Consider the following 15,528-nt stretch of genomic DNA (forward strand, 5'->3'; position numbering starts at 1 on the left):
GATTTTGTGGGGTTGGTTCAGCATAATCCCCTCATAATCACCTTTTCTAATGATAAGCTCCCTCCCAAAGGAAGGAATCACACTGAAGCTCTATTCATAAAGGCTGAGGTAATTCTATGACATCGGCATGAATTCTATGTCAAGCCTACTTGGATGGAATCTAATTGGATCTAAGTTAAGTAATTCTATGATATCGGCATGAATTTCGATCTCTTTGATTCAACTAGGACTGAAGGGAGGGTTAGGAAAATTCTATTGATTGTTTTGACTAACACGTTATAGATGAGTGAGGAATTAATTTCAATTTGACTTGACTAATCTAGTTTATTTTCCACATTCATAAGAGTGCACTTATATTTCTAATTTATGACGTCATTAGCTCACCATTCTGTTCATTTTCGACTGAAAATGTTCTAATTAATGATTTTTTAGGAGTTTATCCGCATGAGTTGGTTCTCTCTCAATTAAAGTGCCCATTTAATATTGTTCAAGGGTAAAATAGATATAAATTGAAAAACTATTCAGTTAAATTGTCATCTTAATCACTATGCAAATTTCAGTTTTCTCTGTATAATGAGAACATAGGTAATAATTACTTTATAAAAGCTATTGTAAAAATAGTAGAAAAGTTTTTTTTATATATATATATTCTTAATTTGTCCATTTTTATATGAAATTATGCAAAATCTCATCGTAGTTCTCCTCTTTAGTGCCACTTTCTCTATTCATGTTCTTTCAGATTTTGTTTTTCAAACCACTGCTAAACCATTTTCTTTGATCTGCGATGGTTCTTTTTCATTCCTTTCCTTTGTTGTTTTTTATTTTATTTATTTTTTTAACAATTTCTTATTTAGAATAAATATTGATTTTAGTCTCTCAAATTTGTAATAGTTGATAGATCTCAAGTGTTTTTAGTAGGAAAAAACTTCAATTTCAACCCTGAACTTGGATCATATGCGAAAAGCCTACTTTTTAACTTTTGGGTCATAAATCTCTATAATTTCTTTTAACTGTCTCAATTAGCACATTGTCTCAATGGGTCAACGTGCATGGTAAGCATAGAACACATTTGCGCGTTATCATATGTCCCCTTCTCTTATATATATATTTTATGACACATTTCTTTTTCTTTATTGTTATAATAATTATTTGGATGAATATCAAATAAATAATTATCATGCCATTATTGAATGGAAATAGACAAAGTTCAAGAAGTAAATAAATTTTAATTTTTTTTCCAACAAAACTTTTCATTTTTTCTAATATATGGTAACCAAAAAAAATTAATAAAGCTCAAATTATTCAAGAAATGAATTCAATCAAAAAAGGCCAAAATCAAGAAAAAAGGATGAGAAAAAGTTGTATAATATTTTTCTTTTATTTTTCCAATAGTAGAAGTTTGATATAAAATTGTAATATATTTTCAATTTAAAAGAAATTGTAAAGGAGAAGAAGAGCAGAGAAGATTTTAGAACACTAAAATTATAGAGAAATTAATTTATAAAAAAACAAAGAACCAAGAAAAGAAAATTAGGAATAGAATTTATACATAGTCAGTGTAAAAACTGCAAAAGAAATATTAAGACAATTAAACCCTTAAAATAAAAATAAAAAAACTTTAAAAATAAAAGAAAAACAAAAAGAAAAAAGAAAAACTTGAAAAATAATTCATTTCTATTAATCTTCTACTGAGAGAGAAAAAGCATGAATCATATATAGATCATTTTTTTCTAAAATTAGATTTCTTTTATCATCTTCTCTCCTCCTTATCATAATTCTTTTTTGGCTTCAACGCATTTCTTCTCCTAACATAACGATCTACTGCAATTAATAAAGAGAAGAAACAATTTGGAGAAAATAGAGAGGATAGAAAAGTGCTATGAATCAAGATGTAATTATCTACTGTAATTAATAGAGACAGAAAAATTTTAGAAGATAGATAATCAAGCCAAGCGCACAAACTTTATTGAGATTAGGATTTCGTTCTCGAGATACAGATTTTGGAGATTTATGCATTAAAAGTGTTCTTTCCCTATCTTTCCAACCAACCATTAATATTTATTTAAAAAATATTTAATTTTCTCTTTCTTATATTGACCGCGTGTACTCCACACCACTTCTCCAGTTGAGATACTGTGCAAATTGAGCCAGTTAAAATAAGTTATAGAGATTTATGGCCCAAAAAGTTAAAAAATGGGCATTTTGTACATATAAACCAAATACAAGGGGTAAATTGAACATTTTTCCTTTTTAGTATATTCTTATTGTGTTGTGCTTTAATTTATTTATTTCTCTCCATTCATACAGTTGTTATTCGATATTGAGGAATTTTTATGTGAATTTTTATTTTCTTTGTTGGCAATTCGAAGTACAAAATAGATTATTGATTGCTTGTTGTTGGAGCTTGATAGTGCGGCCTTTGGTATTTTAACCTCTTCTATGGATCTAAAAAAAAAAAAGAATTAGGATAATATTATAGAAAAATCTTTTATTCTCTTATTTAAAAAGGACTAATTTTTACCTGAACATTAATCTCTTCTGCAAGATCATCTCCTAGCAAAAAAAAATTAATTTTTTATATTTATATTTCTTACTCCTATGAAATTATTGTGACATGGTGAAGTTATATTTTTTATTAATAAATTGTCAAATTTTTAAAAAAAAGAGAAAAAGAAAAAAGAAACAATAAGTTGAAGTCAAACGTCTTTTTATGAAAGCATAAATTTTTATATAGAAAACCATTTTTCAATGAGGTGAAAAAAATCTTCGGAAAACATCAAAGAAATTTACCAATTTTATCGAAATAAAACGACCAAAATTTTGTAGGAATGACCTTTCAAGCGAAATATTGTCATGGGAGAGCGGATGACAGTCATGAGACGACTGTTCAGGATGGCAAGCCTCTTATTGTTCATGCTCTACTTGTTCCTTCCATGGGCTGTCGAATTTTTGTTTTATTTTTTATTTTTTTATTTTTTATTTTTGTTTTTTCAATGGTTATATTTTAGTAGGATTTGTGTGCGGAAGAGTAAAGGTGAACTCTCACATTTAACATAATTTTCATTTTTATTTCTCGACTTTATTGCATAAACGACATCATTTCTTAGAATAACAGATTAGTCTTACAATTTTATTTGACTTTCTTAGATTGACTATCAGGAATCATATGTTTTACCAAATAGAAACATAGAAACTTCCTAATTAGCTTTTGAATTCTACACTTCTTGGTGCGACTGATTAACTACATAATAATTCACCCAAAAAAGATACATGCAACACTTTTGCTGCCTGCCTGCCCCGACTGTCCAACAAATCTGCAAGAAAGAGGCAAATATATAACAGTTTGAGGTGTCCGGTAATAGGCACCAGAAACTCATTTGAACAGACTTGTAATAAATTGTTTCAAAATCTTGTCAAATTTCTCTTTTGGCCAGGGGAAAGAACAGTCTACCCCTGAAAGAAAATGAATGATTAAAAATGACCGGCAAATAAGAGTGCTCAAACTCTTCTACTTGCAGGTTGATATATGTAATTTGCTTAATTTAAAAGTAAAATACTTTAAAAAGCACAAAGACTGGCAATTTTTAACCCTTCAATGCATGCAAAATGCAAGAACAAAAAATTCATTCATTAAATCACTTATAAGAGCCATGAAACAAAAATTCAAAACGTTTTATTAACAAAACACTAAATCCCTCTTTTGTTGTGCGCGGGCCTTTTTTTTCCGCCGCGGGGGGGGGGGGGGGGGGGGGGGGGGAGGGGTTGTTCAATAATGAAATTTCTTATTTTTCTCGAGTTGCATGTATACATAAGCCAAATGAATTTTAATGAATCACGAGAATTTACAAAGAATGAGAACCAACATCACCATCTTTGAGCAAGCATACATGAAACAATTTCTCTCTCCCAACCACCCCACCCCGGCCCCCCAAAACAAAAAAACAAACCCCAAAACCCCAACGCCCACTCAGCCTTTCACCCCTTTTCCTCCTCTTTCTTATAAATTCTGAAACAAGCAATTTGATATCTGCACCAAACTTTTGGACATACCTGAGGCAATTTCTAACAGTAAACAGTCTCCACTATATATCCAGTGTATTTTCCTTCGTGGACTTTCTTCACATACTCTATAGTCAACACCACTGTCATTTATCTGCTGAATTTTTTAGAAAAGAGAAGGAAGCAGTATTAAGGTGCAGACTGAGAAATAAAAGAAAGCAGCAAAGCAATTTGCACAAGAAAGTTGTGAATTTCACATCTAAACAACAAATTTAGCAATAATCGGTGTCTGTCAAACAGCTATGCCTGAAAATCAAATTGTAGCCCATCACCAACCCCCCTATAGAAAGTGCAACCTTTGCCAAACGAAGAAAGTGACTGACAACAGTTTCAGTTGTCAGGGTCACTCACAATTAGAACTAGAAGCTTGTACTTCTACATTTCTGACTGAAATGTGTATTTGGATGCACAACAGACATATTAATGATATTTGATTGAATGAATTTTTGTTGCCTCTGAAATTTACATCCTAGAAATTTGATAACTGGGAATTAGATTCCAGGAATGTATCAGTACTGTGTTTGGTTGACAATGAAAGAACTCCGTGAATGCAACATCATAGTATTTGTTTCAAACATAGAATTATGAACATGAAGTTACTCAGACACCAATATAATTACATCCTGAAATACAATATTAATTGTTCACCACTAATAATTCATTTCCAATTTACATGAATTTAGCTATAAATAAATGTATTTTCATAATAACATGAAGGTATGTGCAACTCTCTCTTCTTGTTTTTCACTTCACACCTTTTTTTGGAGTATCTTAAACCGTATTTGTCAGTGGTATGTGTCACGCATTTTGCCTATGTTGTTCTTGTTCAGGGAGAATGCTGCACTTGCAGTGGGTATAAAAATATTTAGAAGTCATTCGGACTTAATAGAATTTGAGTGATGAAGTTTAAACATTCTATCGATTTGCTAAATTTCTTTATTTCGCCAAGAAAAAACAGGCCATACTATATGGAATTTATAAATTTTATCATAAACTTAATTCCGCCATTTTTGAAGAGAAATTCCATTGTGTTTCCTATTAACAATGAAATTTAAACCACTTAGTTTTATTCCAAAAATACACTTCAAAATCCATGGAATTTGTTCTCCAATGGAATGATGGAATGTCAAATTCCATGGATTTTTATGGAATATAAATTTCACAAGTTTTGGAAATTCACATGTTTCACATTCGATTATTGTGGTTAATTAATGAGCATTGTAATTATTGCAATAATTATGTAAATTGTGATAAGATGCATATAAGCTGTGCAGGATCTAAGGAACAACTTATACTAGAGATAATTACTAAGATGGATGACACTTTCTTCCTGATGGTCATATAGTAGGGTGCATAATTTACTTTGCAGTTGATCCAATGTTTCAAGCTTGGGAACAAGGATCTCATTTCCCTAGATGGAAAATTATGAGATTCCTAGAAATGTCAAATTAATGATAATCAGAAAATGCAAGCCAAACTCAAGAATACACAATAACTACTCCCATTACTACCACATTTTCCAAACCATATGCCACCTTCAAATGATAGATGACATATAGCTGGTTACAACTTCTTTTACTATAATCAATTAGGAAAGCTCATAAGGGTGACAAAACTGAATACGATTACAATTTCTTTTATAAGGTATAATGAATTAGAAAAGTTCAAAAAAGTAACAAAACTGAATGTTAAGAATGTATGCAGGACCTAAAAATAAGGACAGTACATAAGATTCTTTTCAAAAACAAGGAATAACCTGGGCCTAAAGTTTGCTTGCTCACAAATTCGAAAGGCCCATTTAGCATTGCTACATCTAACAGCATATTCTGGACCAAAATTATTAGTAATCTTCTTCGCCTAAACTTTTGGAATTGATTTTTTATGGGTCCAAAACTGATTTTGGTAAAAACTCACATTTAAAGCTTTTGACAGAATCAGCTTCAGACCCATAAAACGTTAATAACAATATTAATTAGAATCTATTGAGAATTCTTACGAAAATTTTATCCAAAAACTGCTATTAGCAATAGTAATGCCGTATTAGCCTTAAGACTATCTAAAACCAAGGCAAATTATCAAAAGCATTTAACCACGCTACAAACAAAGACTTAATATTATCCTTGATCTACTTGAAGCCATTTCCATTTTCACCCCTGCTTATGTTCTCTTCTAAATGTATAATACCATAATTATTTCACATTTTCCCTTCAACACAAAAATGGGGGGAGTAAGATAAAGATACTTGAAAATGGGGTAAAAGAGTCACCAAGAGGACAGCTAGGGGTGAGCAAAATTACCAGACAAACTGAAAACCGAACCAACTAGATTCGGTCAGTCTGATTATATGAAAATCAATTGCCAGTTTAATCCACTTAACAGAAGTTCTCTTCGGTTTTAAAGAAATCAATCAATTAGGCTTAAAACCAAACTGACTCGGCAAAAACCGAGTAAACCAACTGAACTTAGCTGGTTTGAGTTGGTTCCGTTTTTCCATTCCTAGAAATTTGGTTCACGTTTTCCAAGTCAATTAGGTTCAGTTTTGAATCGAACCGACTGTTTGCTCACCCATAAGGACCGCCCAACAGTAAAAGACTTTTGCATGGGAGAGCTACACCCACCCTCTTCTCTCTCTCTCTCTCTCTCTCTCTCTCTCTCTCTCTCTCTCTCTTATTTAATATTCTGATGTACCAAAAAATATGCCTAATGTAATTGAATTTATTGTAAGATTTCTTGCATTGGTCCATGCCTCTCTCATTCTAAAGGTAGTTGTCCGCAATTTCAGAATCTCCCTGCCGAATGGCCAGTTCTCCTCGATCAGAATAGGTTAATTGTACTCTGGCAACTTTAAGTAAGGCTGAGAATTCAGCCAATTGTCAATATACATTTCATATCTGTAGCGCTAAGCATTCAGCCAATTCAGTCAATTTAAGTAATATTTTTAACCGAAGTAAATTAATTGAAAATTTTTTTTGAATTAACCGAATCGTTTTTCTGAATTAATTTTGATCATTAACCACATTGAAGTTGAAGAAAATGAACACTTAATTAACAAACCGAAATTAACCGAAATTTATGATTAATGAACTTTAACCAAAATTATTAAACACTACTTAATCAAAATAAAAACTGAAATATTTTTATTTTAATTTTATTATCTATTTAATCAAAACACGTAGTTTGAAAGTCGGTTAATATTTAGTAATTCAGTTAAATTAATTTTTAATCAAACCTTTAACCGATCACCGAAAATCTAATTTTTTTTAACCGGAACATTTACAAATTGACCGAAATAATTGAATTGGCAGAACTAAATGCTCACCCCTAGATATTTGTCCCCAATCCAAGTAGAACTATTATATTAGATAATACAGTTAAAACACTGCTCTCTACATCAATTATCTCCACACATAATGCTTAGGCATAAAACCAATCCATTACAAACAAAGAGAAGTGAAATTAACAAGTGCAAGCTAAGTTCCTTCAGTGAGAGAGAGAGAGAGAGAGAGTACCTATTATAATTGACCTGCAATTAGGAGGGAGAGATTGCTTTATAACCTTCCTTTTCAAGAGTCTTTGCAATAGAGATATCCCCCGTCTTTACAATTCTCCCACCCTCCTAAAATAGCAATATCACAAATAAAACAAAAACATTCAATACAGATACAATATTACAGTTCACATGCTCTAAGAAAGTCAGATAAGGACATATGGTGCATCTCAAAAAACAAAGTGGGTATCTTCTTATGTTGGTATATAATGTTTTCCAATTATTTGCAAATTGGAAAAAACAAAATGTGAAAGTAGCTATCAAGTATTTGAAAAGAGATGAAGAGAAGCCATTCACTACAAGTTCAATTCAGGGTCTACTTGATAAAACTATGAAGTTTTCCCTCCAATATAAAAACAAAATATTGTGGTTATCAAGACAAGATAGATGCTCTCTTAGGAAAGAGATAAAAAGAGATATATGCCAGAATTTGCTTCTCAATTTTAATCTTAATAGTCCAACAATGCATATACAGGTTTACATAAAAATCTTTTATAGACTACAAGGAAACTTAGATATTATCCTAACACAGAGAGAACGTAATGCAGACTCCTGCTCGCATAGTTTCTGCAAATGCAATACGTATAAATTTTATTCATAATGCACAAAAGAAAACAGAGTGAATCACTTATAAATACAAAATTGAGAGTCCGCAAACATTAGAAAGCATGTTCACACTTAAGAACATAATCCTAGTTACCATTCATTTAGCATATATAAAGGAATAACTACATCACCTTGTCCTACACTTTTGGGTATATTGCATGCTTTTTAGAAAAATTCAGTTCTGTCATCAATTAGCTATTAATATTTGATAACTATAGAGCAACAAATGAGATTATAATCTATGGTGATCAAATGTTTCAATGCACTATTTTAGTGAGCATTCCAAATTATGACAACAGAGATAATTATCTGATAACTGAAGTGTGGTGAAATCAAAAGGTTGAAGATCATTTAATTCACTTACGAAAAAGGACGAACTTAATTGTTAATGTCGCTACATCAGAGGGAAGTTTAGTGTTTTATTGGTGTGTTCATATTTTCCCTCAGAAAAACAAATGGTGTGTTTGTATTTGGATTCTTATAAGACTTACTAATCTTGTCATTTTCATATTGATCCTTTTGCATTATATATATTTATTTATTTATTTATTTTTTTGGTGTAAACCACTGATATCCAGTGCCTATTATCAGGGACCACCTAATCCGATTCGGAGCTTAGTTACAGTTAAAGCTCATTATCCCTCCCTACAGATGAGTTTAGTGAAGATTGAATCCAAGAGCTCTTCCCATATGCCCAGCCTGTATGCCAACTAAGCCACAACCTGTAGGTATATATACTTATTTATTGATATGACAAGAATTTGCAACTCCAATATCATCACCCTTAGGTCTTATCGTCCATGACAGCAACAATTGATCACTCGAAAAAAATAGCTACCATTAGGATCATTCACCTAAAAGATTCATTAAAATTCACAACTGATGCAAAACTTGATGAAACAATCTTCTTTTCCTATAATTTGCACCCCATTTCCGTGACATTTGCACTTTGTTTGGATGACGGGAGGGAGGCATCATTAAAGTAAGATATAGCAAAGTATGGTAAGGAAAAGTATAGTTAACGTCTTTTTTGTGTTTGTGAGGAAGGTATGGTAATGAAGTTTTAATTACATTGTTTTGTTTGGTTTGATGGTACACGAAGGTGATGTTAAATATAAAGATTACAAAAATACCATTGTCATGGAAGATTTATAAATATAACTATGAATAATTTTGGAAATTAAATTTTTTAACCATGTTTATACTCCAATTCGGCGGGTTGAAAATTGGGTATTTAGATGGGTTTTCAACCCCTCTAATAACTTTTAAAAAACCATCTTCTCCCTCAAACTCTCTTCCCAAACAACTAAGAAAATGACCTTTGACCTTACCTTACTCTCCAAACCCACCAAATAACCTTCATCCAAACAATTTGTTAAGCTCTACCAAATGGCTTACCATTATGTGAATATATGTGGGCTGAATGAATTCCAAAAGTCGTAGATAATGGGTAATCATCAAAACAGAGTTCTTTGGAGTCAATATCCCATTCACTGCTTTTGCAACATCTTTGAGTGCATCAATATCCAACCCTGAATCAATTTCATCCAATATGGCCATGTCCGCACCCAGAACCTGCAAAAAATAGAAGCGCATTATATATAGAAGGTGGGTAATGATTTAGGAATAGATATTCCAAACAAATGTCATGATATATTTAAAGATCAAGAACCAGTGGCATACATTGTGTTACTTTTAGGTGTTGATCATATAACAAGAACAACCAAGCCTTAGTCCTAAACTAGTTGGAGTCAGCTATATGAATCTTTTGTTTCAAATATCCACACTTATCATGTTAAAGTCAATGCAATGCAAATATAAGTCGAAAAAAAAAAAATCTTGAAATAATTTTTGTAAAAAAAAAAGATTTGAAGAGGAATTTTAAAAACATCTAATAAATTAATAAATAGAACAAATCATAAAATAAGCAACAACAACTAGCTTAAGTCTACTATATAAATCTTTAAACTCCATTCTATGCTATTTGTAGCTATATCCTCACTAATATCCAAAGACCGTAGATTCTTAGCAACAACCTCTCTCCAAGTAGTTCTAAGTCGACCTCTTCTCTTTTTAGCACCTTCCACTATTGAAGTATCACATTTGCGAATCAAGCATGTGAGGGTCTACACAATACATGACTATACCATCTCAAGCATTCTTCTCTTATTTTATCTCCAACTTCGGCCACTTGTGTCTTGTGTCTAATGTGATCATTTCTAATCTTATCCAACCTTGTGTCACCATACATCCATCTCTGCATTCGCATCTCTACCATTCATCTTCTGAACCTGTTGTAATATTAGGTGCCCAACATTCACTACCATATAGCATTGCTGGTCTCACAACTGTCCTATAGAACTTACCTTTAAACCTTGTTAGATATCTTCCTACTACATAATACACCTATAGCACTTCTTCATTTCATCCCCCCAACTTGAATTCTATGAGAAACATCTCCATCTATGAGGCCCCCTTTCTGGAACACCGAGCCTAAATATTTGAATTGATTGCACTTAGGTGTTCATCATGTAATGCTTAAATATAGGTCAAGCACGAGAATATTGCATCCCCTACATCCCCAAAGAGGAAAAATAAATAAGTTTGAAAATATATGTTAGATTCAACTGAATCTACAACCATTCAGTTCAAATACATCCTTTTGTGCAAGGCAATAATCGTAAGTAAACTTAGGCAATTATCAAGATGTCAATGCTCTATGAATTAGACCTTTATTGGCTGCATTGAAGTTCCATTTAGCTGCAAAAGATTTCCAGAAGAGCTATAAAGTTTGGAATCAGAAAAGAAAACCTAAAAGCGAAAAGACTCGGTCCAAAAATACAATGTCAGAAAAAGGATTCAACTAGAAATTTCATTCTAATTAAAAAAGAAACAATAGTTTTTTCCTATTTATAGCTTGTGCTCTGGCAGGAGTTTTTAGAACGTAGGAACTGCACAGAATTGTGACAATGTGTATAAAAGATACAACTTTAAGAAGATTTCAATCCCCATTTTAGCAAATCTCCTCCAAGGTACAGTAAAACTGTAAACTCAATTGTATCTGTTAGGTAACTCCAACAAAGTGGGAAGAAGTGGTTTCATAGAATTAGATGAACTTCCAAAGACACAATTCCAGTTATTTATACGCTAGGCAGATGACGTTGTGGTTCTTAAACAAATAATTTCATTTAGAACTAGAAAAAGATAACTTTAGTTATATTTGAGAATAAGTTAAATTATGCAACAGAATCTTGCGTTTTTTTTTTTTCTTTTTTTTCCAAATTGGAAATAACCATTGTTCCACAAATAAGAAGAAGGATGAAGCCGTGAAGCATTCCACATTTGTTCCACACATAATAAATAATTTATGTGCTATTACAGGATCACAATCATAACCAAATATTCAAAAAAAGCTCCTGAATTGTACCACCAGTCCAGTTAAATGCAACAGAAAAGAAGATCAGTTTTTCTGGCATGTTCCTCAACAAGTTTCAAGATGAACTTAACAATATATATTCCAGAAAACATTAATTTTCTTCAACTGCAAAACAACTTTCCAAAACTAATGAGCTTAATCTCATCCTAGATCGAATCAGATTAAAGGATCCTTTTTCACCATTCAGCGTTCAAAATTCGATAAAATTTTGGTTAGAAAAGCCAATCACCAAAAACGCCTATGACACACTACTTGGTATTGATCCATTAACAACAAAAATATCAGTACATAAAAGCAACACAGAGATATAAAACATTACCGCAAGTTGTAAAATCTCATTGCGCTTTCTTTCACCACCACTAAATCCTTCATTAACATTTCTGTTAAGAAAGTCACTCTTCATGTTCACAAGCTCAAGTTTTGGAAACAGATATGCATAGAACTGCAATGCGGCAAAAATTATTATCAGCAACTCTTCTTACCAATCTGCATCTATGGCTAAGAGCAAAATTATTGGAATTTCAATTAGAATGCAAAACATTCACCAAGTAAAGTCTCAATTTTCTGCCCAAAAAACTGCAAATGGACTTTTCAGAAATTTTATATAGAATAATTTCCGCAGGCAACAACTGTTCTCTACCTCATCTAACACATTAGAATATCAAGAAAATTCTAGTTTTATTCATGCCTCAAAAATTTTTATTAGACAAATCATAAGATGTCCATTTTGAAACGAATGTTGTCAGCATACAAAATTTGAGATAGAAGATGGGGTAAACATTATTCAATTCAAACTAAACAAATGAACCAAACAAAGAAGTTCAAATTTTTTTCATTTCAGAAAAAAGAAATCAACTGAACCAAATTATTCATTTTTCAGTTTGATCCAGTTCTTATCTAATTTGGTTTTGGTTCAGTCCTCTATTCAAAATATTCAAGTTATTTCATTTGGGCTCAATTTCAAATTAAAATGACCTGTATAGACCAATGCTTGCCCCTAATAGACCATTGCACTCAGCTACATCATTTAGGGGCAGCGATGTAATTTACCAAACAAAATAAAGTAGCATTTCTCACAATTCCAGCAAGAAGACACTGAATTTTGACTTATATTACTCATTTTAAAAATAACATAATCTAACATTTATCTTACAGTACCAAACAGGATAATGTCAATTGTTTTCCTTCACAACTTTAAAAATACTTCAGGAATCGTGCATGTGAACAATAAAAAAACTGACTTTTTCTTTTGTTCCATCTTCCTGTATTTGCTCTTACCAAGTATATGTTATGAAACACCTACTTTTATTTTATCTCTTTTCTAATAATAATAATAAGAAGATGATGAAAATCCTACCTTGTTAATAAGATAATTTCGCACAGATATGAAGTACCCTATCTAAAATGAAGTAAAATAGTACTATGCTAAAACTATGCATCATGAAGCAACATATCACTCATAGTTGTACCTCAATTGGTCCAAGCTCTGGCAGACCAAGTTTTCTTCTTCGAGCATTGTATGCCATATTAAGGAAGTCAATATTGTTCACACCTGGGATCTCAACTGGGGATTGGAAGCTCATAAAAAGCCCAGAAAGGGACCTTTCCTCTGGCTCCATGTCAAGTAAGTTCTCCCCTTTAAACACAACACTGCCTCCTGTCACTTCATAATCAGGATGACCAACAAGAACCTACAAGATATGAGGCCTCATTAACAATTTTGATCAGGAGAAAATTTCCAATGAATTCCCCATAAGATAATAGAGAATATTATGAATTCCACCAGACATACTGGTATTGCAGGTCCATTCTTTTGAAAATTACATTATATAGTCAGCGATATTTAGAATTACTTGCATATTCATCCGTCCATGCTTCCACAAGCCAACTCCTAGTAATCATTAGGGCAACTTTAGTCCCTAAGCTTTTCAAAGGGAGCTTGTTCCTTGCTGTTTAACATATAATACCTCTTGGAATCACTAGATCCCAAAAAATGAAAGAAAGAAAAACATCTCTTCAAAGGAAAATTCTTGTTATAGGCCTCATTTGTATTTGATAAAAGTTATGATTTTTATAATCAATCTAGAGTTGAAAACTTAAATAACGCTCTCCAAAATCCCAATGTTCTAACGAGCATTATGCATGAAAAACTAAATAGCTCTTCCATTTTTTTAGGTACTGTTAGCTTGCTAAAAAATAGGTGGTCTCAAATCTCAGGGCCAATAATACAATTCTGAGCAGGAGAAGAGAGTTTATATTTACTTTAAACATGAATACATAGTAAATAAAAGCTTAATGTTTTTAAAAGATATATCTTTCCTGCTGACTAAAATTGTAAATGATATATGAAGCAATATGTTGCAAGTAAATTCCAGCAAAAAATAAAATTCTCATCAGTGCAGAATACCATCCAGTTGATAATACACTACAGTATATTGCACAACTTCACTTCAAAAGTATAAAACAATTGATAATTATTCTAAGAAATAAGATAAGGTAATACCAACCTTCGAAAATGTGCTCTTCCCGGAACCATTCTTTCCCATAACAGCATGAATCTAAGCAGAAGAAAAAAAAAAAGGGTAAATATTATTTCTTAATTCTGCATTCGAGTGAATCTTATAAACTAATCAATCGATAAATCCTACTAGATTGTTAGGGTTTAATTCTAACCTCTCCTTCATGGACAACAAGATTTACGCCCTTGAGAATCTCCTGCTTGGATTCAGCAATCACTGCCGTTAAATCTTTGACCTCGAGTAGCGGTTTCTTCTCTGAATCGCGGCTGTCTGTACCGGCAATCTCCGTCTGATTGGCGGCAGAGAAAGCGGCGGAAATGAGATGAAGGGAACCACGGCGATGGTTGGAGTGGTGGAAACGGAAAGGAATGGCAGGATGAGTAAATAAACGAAGATTAAAGGAAGATGTCCTGAAATTAGAAAGAAGAGGAGAAAAAACAAGTGGTTGAGTAGAGGAAGAAGGGAAATTGAGGTGTAAAGAGGCCATTTTCGAGGCAAAAGCAGCTGTTCGTATCCGTTTATTGAAAGCTGCAGCGAAGAGACTGAAAAGAACTATATACTGAGATTGGCGGTCAAAGGCGGTGGCAGCGACGGCGGCTATGTGCTGTCTTTACGAAATTATTTTACTCCCAGACTAACAATTTATTTGCATAATTTCAATATATATATATATATATATATATATATATTAAGAATTTAGTTAATAAAAATTATTTTATCCTTTTTACCCTTAATAATTCATTAAGATACTAAAAATTTTTCATTTAATGAATAATTATAAATGTTATTATGAGAAAAATAATTATTTACATCTAAATTTTAAAATTTTATAAACATTTTGAGACATAAAAAAAATAGTGAAAAAATAAAATGGGAGAGAGGAAATATTATATTTAGATTAACTTTTCTGAAGAACATCCAAAAAATCACACTCATATGCACTTGCTAAACCATCAATTAAATCCTAAACTTTATAGATTATGACAATTGTACCCTAAAAATGATTTTAACCTCTTTAAATACCCTGATTTTTCTTTCTTGTAAAAATTGCACCCCAATTTCAATCTGGTCAAAATTACATAATAAAAAATATTTTTCATGGACTCCACACCTATCCCTTATTAACTAACCAAAAGGAATAGTTAACCTAAAACGCATTGTATGAAGCAGATCTGTATCTTTCTCTTTTCCTCCCATTCTCATAGTCTCTTTTCTTGCTTTCTCTCTGTTTGAACGAACCGTATCTTTCTTGTTTCTTGTCTCTTTTCATGCATCACTTTTGCTCTCTGTTTCTGTTTGTGAAAAGGATTGATTAATTTAAATATCCAATCTCCATTTTCAGAATCTGGATTTTTCTTGGA

At 32.0% G+C, this 15,528-nt stretch overlaps 1 protein-coding gene across 5 annotated transcripts; it reads right to left on the minus strand.

Moving 5' to 3' along the window:
* Window positions 1-3,047: 3,047 nt before the first annotated feature.
* Window positions 3,048-14,808, minus strand: NAP7 (non-intrinsic ABC protein 7). Of its 5 annotated transcripts, none has more exons than XR_016321143.1 (8): window positions 14,322-14,808; window positions 14,156-14,206; window positions 13,118-13,339; window positions 11,968-12,090; window positions 9,611-9,787; window positions 7,569-7,675; window positions 4,051-4,153; window positions 3,048-3,314 (listed from the first exon to the last, which is right to left on the minus strand). XR_016321143.1 is itself a non-coding variant. In XM_089722375.1 (7 exons), the coding sequence occupies exons 1-6, from the start codon at window positions 14,652-14,654 to the stop codon at window positions 7,589-7,591; spliced, it is 993 nt and encodes a 330-aa protein (XP_089578501.1). In that variant the 5' UTR covers window positions 14,655-14,808; the 3' UTR covers window positions 3,763-4,153; window positions 7,569-7,588. The 5 variants fall into 5 exon arrangements, 3 of the variants coding, with proteins under 3 accessions (XP_089578501.1, XP_089578500.1, XP_089578502.1); XR_016321142.1 differs by having other exon boundaries at window positions 4,051-4,156; XM_089722375.1 differs by lacking the exon at window positions 3,048-3,314 and having other exon boundaries at window positions 3,763-4,153.
* Window positions 14,809-15,528: the final 720 nt, after the last annotated feature.

The sequence above is a fragment of the Jatropha curcas genome, chromosome 6 (assembly GCF_041381405.1).
Source record: "Jatropha curcas cultivar XTBG-Jc1 chromosome 6, XTBG_Jcur_1.0, whole genome shotgun sequence".
In the NCBI taxonomy this organism is placed as follows: domain Eukaryota; kingdom Viridiplantae; phylum Streptophyta; class Magnoliopsida; order Malpighiales; family Euphorbiaceae; genus Jatropha; species Jatropha curcas.

What these genes read in the sequence shown, in the direction of transcription:
- NAP7 (XM_089722375.1), bottom strand. Translation starts at nt 14,654, where the DNA reads ATGGCCTCTTTACACCTCAATTTCCCTTCTTCCTCTACTCAACCACTT. An exon ending in GGAAGAGCACATTTTCGAAG is followed by an intron (nt 13,340 to 14,155) that starts GTTGGTATTACC and finishes CATATCTTGTAG; the next exon opens with GTTCTTGTTGGTCATCCTGA. An exon ending in CCACATATATTCACATAATG is followed by an intron (nt 7,676 to 9,610) that starts GTAAGCCATTTG and finishes TTGCTATTTTAG; the next exon opens with GAGGGTGGGAGAATTGTAAA.